The 18,865-nt window shown below is 47.1% G+C and overlaps 1 protein-coding gene across 2 annotated transcripts in view; it reads left to right on the forward strand.

The window, feature by feature from the left end:
* The window catches only part of KCNN4 (potassium calcium-activated channel subfamily N member 4), a 48,931-nt gene that overhangs the window by 23,127 nt on the left and 6,939 nt on the right, over positions 1–18,865 (forward strand). For both annotated transcript variants that reach the window (XM_028742494.2, XM_077932544.1), the window contains exons 2-5: positions 2,665–2,760; positions 10,651–11,060; positions 13,243–13,375; positions 15,421–15,531. In XM_028742494.2, coding sequence (XP_028598327.1) covers positions 2,665–2,760; positions 10,651–11,060; positions 13,243–13,375; positions 15,421–15,531 — 750 coding nt within the window. The remainder of the gene's footprint in view (positions 1–2,664; positions 2,761–10,650; positions 11,061–13,242; positions 13,376–15,420; positions 15,532–18,865) is intronic.

Here is an 18,865-nt window from a genome sequence, read left to right on the forward strand (position 1 = left end):
ACTGGTTTATTTATTTAGCAAAAGTTATTTAACACTTGATTGTGAAAAACAACAGCAGCAACCTCCAGGTGGTTTACAAAAAGAATGAAACAACGCAACAGTTAAAAGCAACTATTTGAAACCAATATGAACCTACCCAGACCCTGTGATCATCATCTGAGGCCCTTCTTCGTGTTCCTCCTCCGTGAGAGGTCCAGAGGGTGGCAACATGAGAACGGGGCCTTTTCTGCAGTGGCTCCCTGTTTGTGGAATGCTCTCATCAGGGGGGTCCGCCTGGCACCTTCATTGCATACACCTGTAGGCACCAGGAGAAAACGTTCCTCTTCAACCAGACCTTGGCTGGTTAACATCATATGGCAGGGGTGCCCAAACATTTTTCAAAGGAGGCCAGATTTGATGAAGTGAGGGCCGACCAAAGTTGTCTAGGGTTGAAGTTGCTGAGCTTTTTTACCCCAGGACATTAGGCCCCCAAAATGGACTTTGGACATGCCTGTTATATGGCCTTTTAAATGTGCTTGCGGGTGGGAGGGGTTTATTGGTTTTCTTCTTGTTTTTATTATGTATTTTCTGTATTTATCTTGTATATTTATGCTATGAACCACCCTGAGATCTATGGATACAAATTTAATGAATTTAGTAGCGGTAACAACAACAAGTGTGGTTTCCCCAAAATGGCCTTTGCTGGCCAAATGTGGAGGCCTGGTGGGCCATGCTGGAGGGCTGGAGGTTCCCAACCCCACAGCACTATGATAAAGATGGTCCCATTTCATAGAATTGTAGAGGTGGAAGGGACCCCAACGGTCATCTAGTCCAACCCCTTGAAATGCAGGAATTTGAGAATTAAGTGCTACCATTCAAAGTTTTTGAAGGGAGGTGTTACCGGAAAAATCCGAGGGCTCCCTTGGACAAAACAAAGACACCAACCAGGATAACTTGGAGCAAAACAGCAGCCTGTAGGCTTGGTCTTTATTGAACTGTTGCAACAGGGTGTTCCCCTCACTTGCAAGAGAGAGGAAAGACCCAGAAAGATGGTGTGCAAGACCTTATAAAAACTTTTGAAATTCCCACCCTGTAGGTCAAGCCCACCCCCAGAAACATCATGCATACATTACAGAAAGGAGGGGTTGAGGGAGGAGTTGTGGTGGTAACCTGAGTGTCCTGTCACCTGGCTGATTCCCTTCTCTCCCCCTCCCCACGAGTCACTTCCAGGAGACAAAGGGGAGTTGGCAGTTTCCTGCCCCCAGAGGGAAGATCTGATCATTGTCCTTTGTTTCAGTCCATGCTGAATCCACTCCCATATGCAAGTTCTTTGTGATCTTGATTGTCTTCTGTCTAGGACCATCAGGGTTGTCATAGCAACTGGGCAGGGCTCCTGTGGATGTGCTGGGATGGTGAAGGGATTATGGCTGGCCTGTATCAAACCTTCCCCATTTTGTAGTCCTTCCTTCATGGAGTAAAATAAAAGTGGAACAGTGCAAATCCGATGTATGGTTGATTTTCTATGAATTTATAACAGAAGCGTAGCGTATGTAGTGTGTGAGTGTGAGTGTGTGTGAAGTTTGTACAAACTGAATGATGGCGGGGGGGGGGGGGGTTTCCTGCTACAGAGGCAAACCACCAGAGCCTACGACTCTTGTCAAAGAGCGGCCACCATCAAACTATTGGCTCTGGGCGTAATAGCTGACACCCTTGAGGGGCTGAAATGCACCCAGGGCCCACTTGTTTGTAGACAACTGGCTGGCCATTATGAAAACTGGATGTTGGACTAGCCGGGCCATTGGCCTGATTCAGTAGCCAGGCTCTCCTTCAGCTATGACTTCTTATCCCACTCAGTGTCTATAGTTGTTTTTTTATATATATACAATGACTTTTCATTGTTTCTGCATATATTGTTGTTTTAACTATACAGTGGTACCTCGGGTTAACTACTTAATTCGTTCCAGAGGTCCGTTCTTAACCTGAAACTGTTCTCAACCTGAAGCACCACTTTAGCTAATGGGGCCTCCTGCTGCTGCTGTGCCGCCAGAGCATGATTTCTGTTCTCATCCTGAAGCAAAGTTCTTAAGTTGAAGCACTATTTCTGGGTTAGCGGCATCTGTAACCTGAAGCGTATTTAACCTGAGGTACCACTGTATTAGGGACACGGGTGGCGCTGTGGGTAAAAGCCTCAGCGCCTAGGGCTTGCCGATCGAAAGGTCGGCGGTTCGAATCCCCGCGGCGGGGTGCGCTCCCGTTGTTCGGTCCCAGCGCCTGCCAACCTAGCAGTTCGAAAGCACCTCCGAGTGCAAGTAGATAAATAGGGACCGCTTACTAGCGGGAAGGTAAACGGCGTTTCCGTGTGCGGCTCTGGCTTGCCAGAGCAGCTTCGTCACGCTGGCCACGTGACCCGGAAGTGTCTCCGGACAGCGCTGGCCCCCGGCCTCTTGAGTGAGATGGGCGCACAACCCTAGAGTCTGGCAAGACTGGCCCATACGGGCAGGGATACCTTTACCTTTACCTTTTACCACTGTATAGTTAAGCAGTAGTTTGATATGCATTTCTACTGTACTGCAAAATCACTTCAAGGTGCTTCATAGGAAGCGATTCATGAATGAAGTGGAATGATAATAATGCTGTAATGGCATTATCACCCTTCTCCTCACTTCTCCCTCCTCTTCCCTTCAGTGGTTTGCATACTCCTTCATGGTGAAGTGCCTCATCACCCTCTCCACAGCTGGGCTGCTGATCACGATCCTGGCTTTTCACATCAAAGAGATTCAGGTAAGCCTAACTATGGGACTGTTTTTCAAATGACCTTAGTGGAGGTCAGAGAGTCTGACAAAATGCTGCGAACACACCATACCTTTAAAGCACTAGGATGCCGCAATGACAGCAGTCATGGCTTCCCTCAAGGAATTATGGGAGCTGTAGTTTGTTCGGGGCACTGAGAGTTATTAGGAGATGCCTATTTCCCTCACAGAGTTACAATGTCCAGGATTCCATGGGAACAAGGATTGCTTGTTAAGTCTCTCTGGAAATTGTAGCTCCATGACTACAGCCACCAGAATTCTTTGGGGGAAGCCCCAACTGTTTAAAGCATTACCATAGCACTTCAAATGTAGGGTGTGAATATGGCCACAAAGGACCTAGATCACCTATTGAGCTCCATCAAAAGTCACCTGGGTCACAGTCTTCTGTGAAGTGTTTTTTCTGTCTCCGTTACAGTAATTACAGTGGTGCCTCGCAAGACGAAATTAATCCGTTCCGCGAGTCTCTTCGTCTTGCGGTTTTTTCATCTTGCGAAGCACGGCTATTAGTGGCTTAGCGGCTATTAGCGGCTTAGTGGCTTAGCGGCTATTAACGGCTTAGCGGCTTTAAGAAAAAGGAAACAAACTCGCAAGAACTCGCAAGACGTTTTGTCTTGCTAAGCAAGCCCATAGGGAAATTCGTCTTGCGGAACGACTCAAAAAACGGAAAACCCTTTCGTCTAGCGAGTTTTTTGTCTTGCGAGGCATTCGTCTTGCGGGGCACCACTGTAATTCTAAAATTAGCATATTTGTGTCCTTCTTTTGGACAGTACTACTTAATGCAAATATGCCTGTGGTGGTTCCCCCCCCCCCTTGGGGGAGAGGTGTTGTCATGGAAACGACGAAAAAATAAAAACCTCCCCAAAACAGGTTCACTCCAGTAATTGGTACATATTTTGGTATGCACACAGCAAGTAGCACACAGAGTGAGAGAAAGTAGGTGTTGTGCTTGTTAAAGAGGGACAGGATGAGGCTTGGGAGGGGGATAATTATGCCCAAAATCAATGACCCAAGGCTTGAAACAAACTCCTGGCAGTAGGGCTTCTGGGTGAAGGACAGGTCACTCAGCCAAAGGTTACCCAAAAGGGCCTGATTCCTCATTTTGGGAAGCTGTAGCCATTATAACAGGAAGATGGTAATGGGAAGGTATGTATATGAAACTGGGATTGTGATAGAGGTCTGCATATGCTAAATTATATGCATAGGTGCAAATGTCTCTGAGCATGTTAAGCTGGAGGGGGTTGGACTAGATGACTCTCGTGGTCCCTTCCAACTCTAAAAGGTAAAGGACCCCTGACAGTTAAGTCCAATCGCAGAGGACTCTGGGGTTGCGGTGCTCATCCCGCTTTAGAGACCAATGGAGCCGGTGTTTGTCCGCAGACAGTTTTCCTGGGTCATGTGGCCAGCATGACTGAGCCGCTTCTGGCGAAACCAGAGCAGCGCACAGAAACGCCATTTACCTTCCTGCTGGAGTGGTACCTATTTATCTACTTGCACTTTGACGTGCTTTTGAACTGCTTGGTTGGTAGGAGCAGGGACTGAGCAACGGGAGCTCACCCCGTCGCGGGGATTCGAACCGCCGACCTTCTGATTGGCAAGCCCAAGAGGCTCAGTGGTTTAGACCACAGCACCACCAACTCTACAGTTCTATAATTCTATAAACCGACCACAAGAGCACTCTCCCCTCTTGCGGCAACTGGTATTCAGAAGCATTACTGCCTCTAGTTGTCGAGGCAGAAAATAGACATAATGGCTCATAATCACTGATAGCCTTATCCTCCTATGAATTTGTCCAGTCCTATTTGAAAGCCGTCCAAGTCACTGCCTCCTGCGGAAACGAGTTCTGTAGTTTGCTGTGTGAAGTACTCTCTTTTCTGTCTGCTGGATCCAAAGGACTAATGGTCTCTGACTCAGTCAGCTTCCTATGTTCCCTACCTTTGACCTTGGGGGTGGTGGCAGCGGCGGTTGCATGGATTTCAATTCGGAACCTGTAACGTTCCTCCACTCTATAAATTAACTGCAAAGGAAAAATGGCCGGGAACTAGCTTTTCATGGGGAAATGAAGGCGAATGGAAAGATTAGGCTGGCAGGCGGGGATTTGCATTCAAGGTCTGGGACGCAAGCCCAGAACTTCAGCCTTCTTTGCAGACCCATATAGCTCAACCGCGCATAGGAGCTGGTGACACTTGGAAAATACATCTCAGAAGGGTTTTTCCTTTCCTTTGGGCTGTTTGATCTCTGCTGCTGATCTGAGTGAGCTGTTTCCTGACTGAGTCACGGCATGTTTCATCCAGCTACTGGGCGAGTTGTGGTCGCTGCAGGATATCGCGGAGGGCTGGCTCTGGTGTGATTTTGGGGGTCCTTTGCTTTTCCTCTTCAGGTTAGCTTCTCCTGTAATTTGCCATGACTTTCTGGTCTTGGTTCAGTTTAGCCTGGTGTCATCAGTTCAAAGCAACCAAAGGAATCAGGATGAAGATATATAACCAGATGTCTCAAAGTCTCAGAATATTGGTGGGTGTGCAGAAACCACTGGTCTGAATAAGATTTTGCTCCCTCCGAAGTGGACAAGCCTTGGATTGTGACATAAATGCAACTTAACTTAGTTGACTGCGTGAGTTTTAATCGACTGGTTGGTTAACTGATTAAACCAGCCTGGCTTCTGCATGAATGAAACAATTGTTCTTGAGCACAAAGCATAGAATCAAAGAGTCGGAAGGGACCTCAGGGGTCATCTAGCCTAACCCCCGGCAATGCAGAAATCTCAACTCGATCATACAAGGCAGATGGGCATCCAACCTGTGTTTAAAAACATCCCATGAAAGAGAGTCCACAACCTCCCGAGGGACTCGGTTCCACCTTGGAACAGCTCTTGCAGTCAGAAAGTTCTTCCTGGTATTTCATCAGAATCTCCTTTCTTGCAATTTCAAGATATTGGTTTGGGTCCCAGCCTCTGGAGCAGGATGAAATCTTGCTTCGCCCTTCATGAGACAGTGCTTTAGATATTTGAAGATGGCTGTCACATCTCTCTCAGTCTCCTCTTCCCCAGGCTAAAACACACACAGCTCCCTCAACCGTTCCTCATAAGGCTTGCTTTCCAGTCCCTCAACATCTGGGTTGCATTCCTCTGCATACGTTCCAGCTTGTTCAATACCCTTCTTAAACTGTGGCACCCATAATTTGAGTGCATCTGATGATGATGATGATGATGATGATAATAATTTATTATTTCTACCCTGCCCATCTGGCTGGGTTTCCCCAGCCACTCTGGGCGGCTTCCAACAAAGACGAAAAATACACTAAAATGTCACACATTAAAAACTTCCCTGAACAGGGCTGCCTTCAGATGTCTTCTGAATGTCAGGTAGTTGTGTATCTCTTTGACATCTGGTGGGAGGGCATTCCACAGGGCGGGCGCCACTACCGAGAAGGCCGTCTGCCTGGTTTCCTGTAGCTTGGCTTCTTGCAATGAGGGAACCGCCAGAAGGCCCTCGGAGCTGGACCTCAGCATCCGGGCAGAACGATGGCGGTGGAGACGCTCCTTCAGGTATCCTTGGCCGAGGCCGTTTAGGGATTTAAAGGTCAGCACCAACACTTTGAATTGTGCTTGGAAATGTACTGGGGGTAGAGCTTGCAGGATCAGGCCAGAGCCTGTAGCTCTCTCCCCTCCTGCAGTTTCCATCCACTGATGGTATTCTGAAACATACTGCCTCCGACAGTGGATGGAAACTGCAGGAGGAAATAAGGGCCGCTGCTATTGCTGTTCTCAGCTCGATCCAATGGACTTAAGTTACTCAGCTCCATTGACTGACGCTGAGCATGACTAACGTTGGTTTTCACCCTTAAAATGTTTCAGAGCAGGCCAGTGAGGAAGAACTGAACTAGAAGGAGCCGCCAATACAGTCAGAAACATTAGTAAGGTCAAAACTATGCCTGATGTTTTGTGCAGGCGAAACCTGATAAAGCCCAAACTCCTGTTGCCTAAACACATATAAGCCTGGTATTCATTTTTAGTCCGTATGTTACAAGAATTACAGTGGCAGCTCTTAACAAGCGTTGGGTTCCCCCCCTGCCCCCCTCCCACAATGAGCTTGAAATTCCTCAAGAATTATCAGCCTGCTTTGCATGCAGATAAATATATAACCTTGAGTCACACAGACACGCCCAGAGGTGCAGGCGGCCAGCAAAGAGACGTGGGCTGCCGAAAACCTGCCTGGCAGACACTCTTAAGTGTTTGCGCATTCACATGCCAGACCTTCTGCCACACGCGATGGGGCTAGCCAGCGGAAGAGCAGCTCCTGCAACTGAAAGTGCTTACATAGTATTGCAGGCAATAGGCAATGATGGCCACAGACTCGGGTGGCTTTGAAGGAGGAGCTGGCAGCTTCATGGAGGATAAGTCGCTGTCGGAGGCAGTATACACGTTGGGGGGAAGATCCCTGCATTAAAGGGGGTTGGACTAGATGACCCTAGATGACCCTTCCGGCTCTGTGAATCTGTGATTTTGTGATTCTGTGAATGCCAGTGGCTAGAAAGCTCAGGAGCAGAGAGGGTTCTTGGATTCAGGCCCTGCTTGCAGCCTTCGCGTGGGCAAGTGGTCGGCCGCTACGAGAACAGCATGCTGGACCCAGATGGGCCACTTGCTCTTATGTCCTTAGGATTCAACCACATGCCAACAAGTTCAGATTGGGCAATTAAAGCTGATTTGGCACAGCAAACCTGCTTCTCCAATAAAGGTTCAGACTTCCCGCAATCAGGGAAGTGATGCGGAAATGCAGCGGGACAAACACTTGCTCTGATGCGACGCCTCCCTGCATACAAATCAGAGTGAATATTCATTAAATAGCCAACTTCATCGAGTTTCCATGCAAGCAAATCAGGATGAAGGCCCAATTCTCATCTGGAAATGCCTTATGCATTCTCTGTGGAGCATAGGAAGATGTGTTATACTAGCAGATCCAATGTATCATCATCATCATCATCATCATCATCATCATTACAGTTGTACCTCGGAAGTCGAAAAGAATCCATTCCAGAAGTCCATTCAGCTTCTGAAACGTTCAACTTCCAGAGTGTGGCTTCTGATTGGCTGCAGGAAGCTCCTGCAGCCAATCAGAAGCCCCGTGGGATGTTCGGCTTCTGAAAGAACGTTCGAAAACCAGAACAATCACTTCCAGTTTTCGATCGTTTGGGAGCCAGAATGTTTGACTCCCAAGGTGTTCGGGAGCCGAGGTACAACATCATCATCATCATCATCATTATTAGCCTGTCCTTCATCCTATGGTCCCAGGGTGGGTTACAGCATTAAAACAATATTACAAACAGGTTAAAACAACTTACAACCACAGTTCCTAAAAATATACACCTTAAATATCAAAAGCCAGGGTAAAGAGGTGTGTCTTCAGCATTTTCCAGGAGCTGCATAATGAAAGCGCTAGCTAGATGCATCTCTGTAGGGAGGGAGTTCTGCAGCTTAGGGGCCGCCAGAGAGATGGCCCTGTCTTGGGCCACTCTGCTCCCCCCCCCCCACCTTAGCCTCTGAAGGTGGAGGAACAACCACGAGGGCACCCTCTGCTGGTCTTGGCACCAGAGACTGTCTGTAGGGAAGGAAACATGATTTACTGCTTTAAACGATAACATGAGCACCTTGAATTGGGACCAGAAACGAACTGGCAGCCAGCGCAGCTGTCTTAAAACAGGGGTTATTTGAGATCTAAAGGGACCCCTGGCTGCTGCATTTTAGACCCACTGAAGTTTCCAAGTCGTCTTCAAGGGCAGCCCCATGTAGAGAGAACTGCAGTGATTTGATGCGGAAGTTTCCAGGGCACAGCCTTTAATCTTTTAAAACTGTAAACTCCCTTCGTTGTCTTGGCCGAGGGATGTAAAGGCAGTCTTCATATAAGGTAATAAAACACGTTGTAAACTTGGCAAGGCCATCCTGCTTCCCAGCCAGTTTCCGGGAGGTTGTGTGTGTACACAAATAACTGGAAATGTAATGCCCTCCTTCTACTCAAAGCTAGGTGCAGGAGAGGCAATGCGTTTCCCGTGGGATGTGGAGATGCTTTGTGGGAGTTTAGGGACAGACTGGGGGTAGTGTGTGGGGGGTGGGGGGAGATGGCGATTTAAGAGAGGAGATGGAAGTTGAACCAAGGTAGATGGCAAGGAGAAGCATCAGGATACGGGCAATGGAAGGAGTGCTGGAGCTTCCACACTTCACTCCTTCCACGCAATATGTGCATTTTCATAAGCCATTCATTACCGTTCTTATACCGGGAATTGGAATCTGCACAGGAAACAAAACTCTTGGCGTGGCAGCAACTATTCTGTGGAACTCCCTGCCTTTTGATATCAGGCAGGCTCCTTCATGGTGCTGTTTTTGACCCTGCTAAAAAACCCTCTTCCTTTTGGCTAACCCAACCAGACAAGCTATTTTATTATGCACATTTGTGTTTTCTTATCATGTTGCAATGCCTACTGTTTTCATAAAGCCTTGTTTTTATTGTTATTTTAAATGAATGTTTTATACCATTTATTGAGACTGCTTGGAGAGAGAGATATGTATATTGTTAAAGAAATACAAATAAATTAAGAGAACTTTTGATTCGTTTACTCTCATATATAATTTTAAAATTATTTTTTGAACAAATTTTCCAACATAATAACTCCAAAGCAACATGATATATGTCTTTGGTGATCATAGCCTGAGACCTCCCTCAACCCCTTCTAATGGTTTTTCTCTGATTTTGCATTTTATTGCTATGCTTATTGCTAAAAGTCCAATCTTACATCCACTAATCTTAGTCCTTTTCACAATAATTTGTGAAGTCCTCCTTACAAAACTTCCTGTAGTCCTACAAGTGATGTTAAGTGATTACAATTGTCTTTCAAATACAACATAAATTTCTTCCAGTCCTTTAGGGAAATCTGGTCCTGCTGGTTTCGAATTTTCCCTGTTAGTCTCGCCAGTTCGGCATAAACCTTTTACTCTCAAGGAGTGAAGCGAGGCGCTGTATATGTTTCGAGAAGGGTCGCCATGTTAGCCTCTTGTAGCTAAAACAACAAATGTTGCATTCCCATCGCTGCTTATTACATTTCCCCAACGTCTCCCTACCTGCTAATTTCCACATTATATTTGAGCTTTCACATGTAGAAGCCATTTCTGGAAACACAGCTGAAAATATAGGGCGTATTTGGTGCTATTTCTGAAAGGATTTCTTTTTCCTGGAAGGAAATAACATTGACCTGAGCACAAAACTTTCACTGTAGTCCACGATATTTCCGGAAGTGGCTTCCACATCAGAAACACAGCAGAATATGTCGTAAATTTAGTGCTAACCTTAGTGTTAATTGCAAGCAGATTCCCACTCCCCACCGGAAGCAAATACAGTGGTACCTCGGGTTAAGTACTTAATTCGTTCCGGAGGTGCGTTCTTAACCTGAAACTGTTCTTAACCTGAAGCACCACTTTAGCTAATGGGGCCTCCTGTTGCTGCCGTGCCACCGAAGCACGATTTCTGTTCTCATCCTGAAGCAAAGTTCTTAACCTGAAGCACTATTTCTGGGTTAGCGAAGTCTGTAACCTGAAGCGTACGTAACCAGAGGTACCACTGTAGCATGGAACTTAGCGTGGAACTTCTGCTATGTTTCCGGAAGTGACATTTTTACCATCATGCGGAAGCTCCAATATAACATGGAAATGAATAGCTAGGGAACTGTCAAGAGAATGGAATAAGCTGAATGGAGCCTTGGTCTCCCTATCTTCTGCCCTACCAGTACCAACGTCCGCCAGCCACTGGGGGGTGACAAGAGGGCGTCACTTGGATACTGGATTTTTATTATTATTATTATCTGCTCTCTTTCCCCTTAGCTGTTCATGATGGACAACTCTTTGACTGACTGGCGGATTGCTGTCAGTTGCCGGAAGCTGGCGTTTATCATGCTGGAGCTGCTGGTCTGCTCCATCCACCCCTTGCCCACCGGAGACTTCGCCTGCCTGGAGCCCCAGCCCACACAGGCCTTCCTGTTCCTCTCCGAGGTCGACATGCTGTTGTCGCTGCTCATGTTCCTCCGCCTCTACCTGGTGACGCGGGCGGCCCTGCTGCAGAGCAGCGTTCTGGGAGACGCCTCGTACCGCAGCATCGGGTCCCTCAACAAGATCCACTTCCAGTACCCATTCGTGCTACGGGTGATGGTGAACAGCCAGCCAGGAAGGGTGCTGCTGATCTTCACGATGGGACTCTGGTTCATTGCCTTCTGGGTGCTGTCTGTCTGCGAACGGTAAGGACCGGGGCCTGCCTGTGCTGGCGTTAGGCAGCGAGGGTCAGTTAATAATAATAATAATAATAATAATAATAATAATAATTATTATTATTATTTAGGGATGCCGGTGGCGCTGTGGGTTAAACCACTGAGCCTCTTGGGCTTGCCAATCAGAAGGTCGGCGGTTCAAATCCCCACGACGGGGTGAGCTCCCGTTGCTCGGTCCCTGCTCCTGCCAACCTAGCAGTTCGAAAGCACATCAAAGTGCAAGTAGATAAATAGGTACCGCTCCGGCGGGAAGGTAAATGGCATTTCCGTGCGCTGCTCTGGTTCGCCAGAAGCGGCTTAGTCATGCTGGCCACATGACCCGGAAGCTGTATGCCGGCTCCCTCGGTCAATAAAGTGAGATGAGCGCCGCAACCCCAGAGTTGGCCACGACTGGACCTAATGGTCAGGGGTCCCTTTACCTAATAATAATTTATTATTTATACCCCGCCCATCTTGCTGGGTTTCCCCAGCCACTCTGGGCGGCTGCCAACAGAACTAAAAGCACACTAAAACATCAAACTTTAAAAACTTCCCTAAACAGGGCTGCCTTCAGATGTCTTCTAAAAGTCAGATAGTTGTTTATTTCCTTGACATCTGATGGGAGGGCGTTCCACAGGGCGGGCGCCACCACTGAGAAGGCCCTCTGTCTGGTTCCTTGTAACCTCACTTCTCACAGGGAGGGAACCGCCAGAAGGCCCTCGGAGCTGTACTGCAGTGTCCAGGCTGAACGATAGGGGTGGAGACGCTCCTTCAGATATACTGGACTGAGGCCATTTACTTTGAATTGTGCACCAACACTTTGAATTGTGCTTGGAAACGTACTGGGAGCCAATGTAGGTCTTTCAGGACAGGTGTTATGTGGTCTCGGCGGTCACTCCCAGTCATCAGTCTAGTTGCCGCATTCTGGATTAGGGCAAACGGGGCACTGGCCCACCGAGCTCAGCCGACCCACCCACCTGCCTTACATGCAACCAGTCTAGGGGGATGACCCTGGCAGTCTACTTCCTCCTCTTAATCTCAGGGTTGCTCTTGTACAACGTGTGAGAGAGGAGGATAGGGACCAAACCAGAATGGATTAGCTGTGTCCCTCTATAAGACACAACACCCCCCACTTCTGTTCTAGCTGCGGACTGAGCCTGGAGCTCTCTGCTTACAGAACATGTGCTTTGTCAGTTAGATGGACCCATCTATAGAAGGAACCCATTCTACTCTGAAGCAGTCCAGAGCGCTACCCTCTTCCTTTTCAGAGCAGGCCTTTGTTTGTAGAGGACAATCCCATTTTCCGCCTGATGCCCAGCCAACAGGTAAATAAACTCCCCTGATGAGCCGGAGGCTAGCAACTGAATCAGCCTCGGCGAAAAGAATAAACAAGCTTTTTGTCACTTCAGGTGACACTCAGTCAAAAAAATAATAAATAGGCAAAGCCCATAGATTGGATTTCAAAGCAGTTGCGAGGAAGATCAGTTGCAAAACTAACAGTCTCCTGCTCAAAAGCTGCAGTGCTGGCATGCCTGCCCTGGTGCATGATGGGAGAGAACGCTTGCCTAACTGGACCGGGTTATGTTTCATGGGAAAATGTACCCAACTCCTCTCGATTATTTTCCTTGTTCTCTGGTGTCCCCCTCCTCACTATGCCAAGCTGCCACGAGCAAAACTTGAAAGCCTTATTATCCCCTCATCGACCTGCCTGAGCAAAGAGAGACAAATGATGTCATCGCTCCTGCCCTGCCCCACTCCCGGTCTGTTTGGGCAGTGGTCCGGACTGGGCCCGGAGGGAGAGGGCCTGTGAGGGAGCGGTGGTGGTAGTGGCAAGGAGAGCATAGCCACGGTGGCTGAGTTTTACTTCCCTGGCTGGAGGCAGTACCCCTCTGAATTCCAGTGGCAGGGAGTCACAACCAGAGAGAATGCACTTGTGCTTGCAGTACCAAATGTATTTTTATTTCCCAGGGTCTGTTTTGAGTCAGTTTGAACACTGCTGGTACCTGTTCACTGATCTGATATTTTAATCTCTTGAGTATGGGTGTTTAATTTTAGTTTTTAGGAGTTTACTATTTCCCCTGTCCTCTTAAGTAACCCTGAAAGGTGCAGTATAACTCTCAATAATGTGAAATACACATTTCCTGACGAACCTCTCTTCGTTCCCACCTGTCAGGGAGCATATGGACAACGACTACCTATATAGCACTTTCTGGCTGATCCCCATCACTTTCCTAACCATCGGCTACGGAGATGTTGTTCCGGTGACGGTGTGCGGAAAAGTTGTGTGCGTGTTCACCGGTGTTATGGTAAGAGATGCGTCTGCGCATGGTGCAGAGCTGAAATGTGCAAATTTGTGCAAATCCAAAATCCGTCTCCCAGCTCCCCCCCCAAAAAAGTATGTATTTATTGTGTCCATATCCCACCCTTTTCTTCAAAGAGCTGAAGGTGGCTACGTGGTCTCTCCCTCTCTGCATTTAATCTTCACAACAACCCTGCAAAGCCAGGGTTCAAAAACCCCACCCAGCCGTGAAGCACACTGGGTGACCTTGGGCCAGTCACTGCCTTACCTTGCAGGGTTTTTTGGGGATTAAGTGAGGAGGATTTTTGGAGGAAAGTGTGGACTAATAAAATCGATTAGGCAGCGACTGAGAGGCAGCAGCTGACTCCAAGGTCATCTGGCGAGCTTTGTGGCTGACTGGATATTTGAATCCTGGCCTCAATCACTCTAACCACTACACCACACTTCCTCTCAATTCTGAAACAGAAAGTTCATATCTGAAAATGTGATGCTGCAATGCTACTTCAGAACTTTGACAGATGGACTTGAGTGCTTTAGTCTCAAATATCTTGATTTGATTTTTTAGTATCATTATTATTGTTGGTCAGGCGTCAAATAAGAAATCCTATAAAGCTGTCAAGTGCTAAATCCCGCTTTTTGTGGTGCCTGTCAAGGGCTGTCGGATGCTATATAACATTGGTCTCTTGGTGAATTGATTTGATAACAAAACAGGAATTGATATCAGTCCTTTCATTACTGGGAATGTAGGCTGGACCAAATGAAGCTTGGATGGACAATGGATTTTGTATTTCAAAATCATGGGATTAAATAAGGAATAGTCAGATCTGGTCCATAGCTACTGCTGAAAAATTAACCCAGAAATGAAGGTAGAGGACAAACCCAAAAAAGATTTGTTTTCAACAACATGGCAAAAAAATATTTTATATATTAATGGGGAAAACAATGTTCAAATGCCTCCTGTGGAATATGCTACAGTTTGGAATTAACTTTTCATCTTCAAATTAGAATGCCATAAATCCTCAGTGGCAATATATTGATATTTAGCAATAAAATAATTTTTTAAAAAAAGATATTGTCCTCCCCACCTCCAGTAACAATAATCCCCCCCAAGGAATGTGAATGAAACAACACAAAGTTACACTGTGTGTGCATTTGTACATTTCATTTCCTTTGAATTGTATTGTTTTTCTTGACTTCCTTACTCTTGTGTTAATTGGAAGCCTATGTTCGTGGACCTCAGATTTTGCTGTTTATTGATGATACGCTTTTACTACTGCTCTATGGATTGTTGCATGGGTAGCCCAAGTGGAGATCTTGAGATTTTGGGCTTCAGCTTCCATCAACTTTAGCCAGTGTGGTCCATGGTCAGAATGCTGATGGCGGCTGCAGTCTAAAAATGTATTGCGGGTCTTCCCCACACAATTGTGTTTTCTGCTTTAAGCTGCTTTGTTTTTATTTCAAACAAGTAATATATAAATCTTATGAAATACATTGCGAAAATCCTTTCTGCATTTCCAAGATGTTTAGAGACTATTCATGTAGCAAGTGATTAATGATGATCACAAACATAATCATAAAAAACTACTATATATTTTGGAAAGTTGCATGTTTATTTGTTATGCATTTGGGCAGCTCTTAAGAGATCACCACCAAAATTTGTGCAGTAGTTCCCGAGATTGAGCAGGTTTTCATCTGTGCTTGGATACAATGCGATGCCATTTTGAATGAAGATGGCAGAATGAGCTTTTCAAAACTGCACTGATAATCAAATGCACCAACTGGGCTGATTTTTTTTGTTTTTAAATTTCTGAGCTATGCAAGGAATGAGGCTAATAATACAGAAAATCCTGAAATTAGATATGTGCCCTTCCACCGAGCTATCATATCATGGACTCGATGGCCCTTGTGGTCTATTCCAACTCTATGATTCTATGATCATAGTCCCTATCTGCCACGGTAATTTCTAGTGTGACCCGAGGCACAAGGCGTATATTTCCTCTGTGCCTCCAGTTTTATTGCTTCAAACTCATTGTCCTCGTTGTTTTTTTGCAGGGAGTGGGCTGCACGGCCCTCTTGGTGGCTGTTGCTGCTGATAAGCTGGAATTCAGCAGGGCTGAAAAACACGTCCATAACTTCATGATGGACATTCAATGTGCCAAAGAGGTAAGGCAGAAGATGAGCTCGCTGGGTCAGGGCAACGGCCCATCTAGTCCAGCTTCCTGTTCTCACAGTGGCTTGTGGGGAACCAGCAACCTGTATAAAAAGCACTTTGCCAACCTGCGATTCCCAGGAACTGGTGCTCAGTGGCAAAGCAGAGCTTGAAGCTGCTGATATTCTTCTTCGCCATGATTTTGTCCAGTCCTCTTTGAAAGCCATCAAAGTTGGTGGCCATCACTGTGGGAAAGAGTGGGAGAGAGTTCCATAGTTTACCTATGTGCTGTGCTTAGAAACACTTGTATCTCAGGGTTGCCATACGTCTGGAATTTCCCATAAATTGCCGGTATTTGGCCATTGGAAACAGTGTCCGGGCAGAAATTGCCCAACATAAAGAAAAACACAATAAAACATTAAACTTAAAAAAAACCACAACTTCCCTATACAGAGCTGCCTTCAGATGTTTTCTAAAGGTTGTATAGCAGTAACTCGGAGGCCTGTTTGCAATATGAAAAGAACACAACCCGCAGTGGCGCGTCTGCGCACGCGTGGATTGCGATTCGCCGCTTCTGCGCATGCGGGTGACGTCATCTTGCGCGCATGCGCGAGCAGCGGAACCCGGAAGTAACCCTTTCTGGTACTTCTGGGTTGCCGCGGGACGTAACCTGAAAGAACGTAACATGAGGCAGATGTAACATGGGGTATGACTGTATAGTTACTTATCTCCTTGGCTTTGGGGGTCACATAGCTCCATACCCTCCAACATTTCTCTGACGAAAATAGGGGCGTCTGCCAGGCAAGGCCTACCTTCCCCCTCTCTGTAGATAACAGCATGAAGCGAAAGCAGTCTTTTGCAGCAACAGAGAGCTTTATTGAACACAGCACAAACATTCAGCATCCATTTTCGCCGTGCAGGTGCTCCCAATTGAGTTCCTCCCACTTCCCTCCAGTTACTTCCGTCTTCCCGTCTCCTCACCACGTGACCCCCCTCCAACCACTGAGCCTTCTGAGAGGCTACCCTATCCAGACGCCTGCCTCTACAGCTCATGTGCTTTCTAGTGAGGGAGATCCAACCAGCTCTCTCTCTCTTCCCGTTCCTCTCCCCTTGGTTGCTCTTCTCCCAGCTCAGCCCAACAGTCAGTTCCCAAACTGTGTCCTTCTGCAAACCGTAGGTCGATACTATCCTCCTGCTCCAGAGGAGCTTCAGGATCAGGCCCTTGAGCAGAGGGAGAGGGGGGTGTCCACCATTCTTCCTCAGAGCAATACCCTTCAGTCTGGTTCCTGACAACGTCCTAAGAAAAAGAGGGACATTCTGGGATCAAATCAGAGACTGGGACAGCTTCTGTAAATCCAGGACAGTCCCTGGAAAAGCAGGGTTGCCATATTTCAAAAACTAAAAGCCAAGACACCCCAAAATGAGTTGTTGAGCTTATTTTGAGCAAACCCCAAAGTTGTTGAGCTTGACACTTCTTACTCACCTTCTCTCTCAACTAAAAAGTACCAGATGTGTCAGCCTTTCCTCAGAGGAGAATAGCTCCCATTACCTGCACCTGGTGTGGGTAACTTTAGTCCATCAAGGGCTGCAGTCCCTTGGGGAATAATATTTTGGAGCCTGCATATTAACAGTGGGTGGTGCCACTCTTTTTTTATCTCTCTGCTACCTTTTCTCTTATTTCTGCCACCCGTTCACTCTCCCTCTCCCTCCCCTCACTTCCTCCCCCTGCCCCCTAGTGGGCTGCCAGGAAAGGAATAGGTTACTCTCGCCAGACATCTGAATTAATTGTTTGCAGAGGATTTTTGAAATTAAGCCAAGAGCGTCACATGCACGTTGCCCACCCCCTGACTTTTCGGATCAATCAATTTCAGCAAGATTAATGTGGGAAGTGTAGCTTTTGAGTTTCCTTAATGCCTCTTCTGTTTTCATTTCGAAACATCCTCTTTCTTGTCATCATTCACCAGAAGTCAGGAATTAACAGAAGACAGGGCTTCCTGGTCACAGGAAGGTTTTCGGGTATTACATCAGACCTTCCTCCTTCCAGAGTTGTTGTGTATCTTTGTTGGCTACAATTTTTAGTGAAATGCTACCATTGTGTTTTCCACAAAGCATGTTCCTGCTTTGCAAGTTTGCAGGCTCTGGCTCAGTTGTTTTTTTTTGGGGGGGGGGCTGGATATGGGTCAGGTGGGTTCCCAGGTCAGCTTGATCTGGGGCCCCCACATTTGGGCTTCTGGTCGGGTCAGGGGCCTGTGCACAGCCTTAATTATCACAGTTGAAGGAACAAAAATACTCAGAGCCAGGCAACGGTACCCCAAGAGGATTGGGAGGGGGGCACATGAGAGAAAAGTTTGTAGCCGAGGGAGAGTCTTAAGGGCCAGAGAGAAAGGCCTGGAGGGCCGCATCCCTGGTGTCTACAATAATGAGGTGGATGGGACTTTGGCTTGACTTTGTAGGAAGCAGTTTCATACGTCCAAGTGTCACTCTTCTACACTGATGAACTGCAGATATAGCCCTCTCCATTTCCTTCCCTGTCGGGCAGCCCTTCCAAACTGAAACTCTACAGGGGTTTCTGCTGCAGCATTTTGCCCTGCAGAAGAGCTAAAAGGCTGTCCTATTTGAATGTTAATATGCAAATACAAGAGGCATGTTTTTGTGTGGTTAGCTCTTCCAAGGGGCAAAAACTTGAAACACACCTGGCTCTGTTGTTCGATATATACGATATATGATATCTTTACTGTCATTGTCCCATGCAGAACAATGAAATTGAAAAACTACATAAAACATTCAAAAACCCCTAAAAACTCTGAAACCCCATTTTAAAATACACTATACTATAGAGACCCCTTATGCTGCGTTTAGAACCAGAATTGCATTTGTGTAGAAACTGTTTCTCAGGCGGCTAGTCCTGGCCTTGGCAGGTGCCATTTTAATGTGCCCTGTGGACCACGGTTTAAGAACCCCCTGCAATAAACAATAACCGCTGTTCCTGGGCTCTCTGCCCTGTTATCTCAGGGCGTGTGTAGGCATACATGCAAATCAAGACTTCCTTGTGGGTTTCCTCCTCCCTGGCCTCCCCCCCCCCAACGCTTTCACAACACTTTTGACAGATGTCCTGTCCTAGCCGGCAAAATCAAAGGCTAGTGCAGTTGTCAGTCTTCCTTTTTCTTCCGCTTGATGGGTCATGAATGGGGTTGCAGGGAAGGGTTGCAGCTCAGTGGCAGACTCTCCTTCGCTTGCCAAAGGTTCCGGGTTCAAACCCCCGGTATTTCCTGGTAGGGCTGGCAAGGCCTCCTTGCCCGAGTTGTCTCCCAGTGACGTCCACAGGGCCAAAAGTTCCCCAGTCCAGTT

Source organism: Podarcis muralis, chromosome 7 (genome assembly GCF_964188315.1).
Source record: "Podarcis muralis chromosome 7, rPodMur119.hap1.1, whole genome shotgun sequence".
Taxonomy (NCBI): Eukaryota; Metazoa; Chordata; class Lepidosauria; order Squamata; family Lacertidae; genus Podarcis; species Podarcis muralis.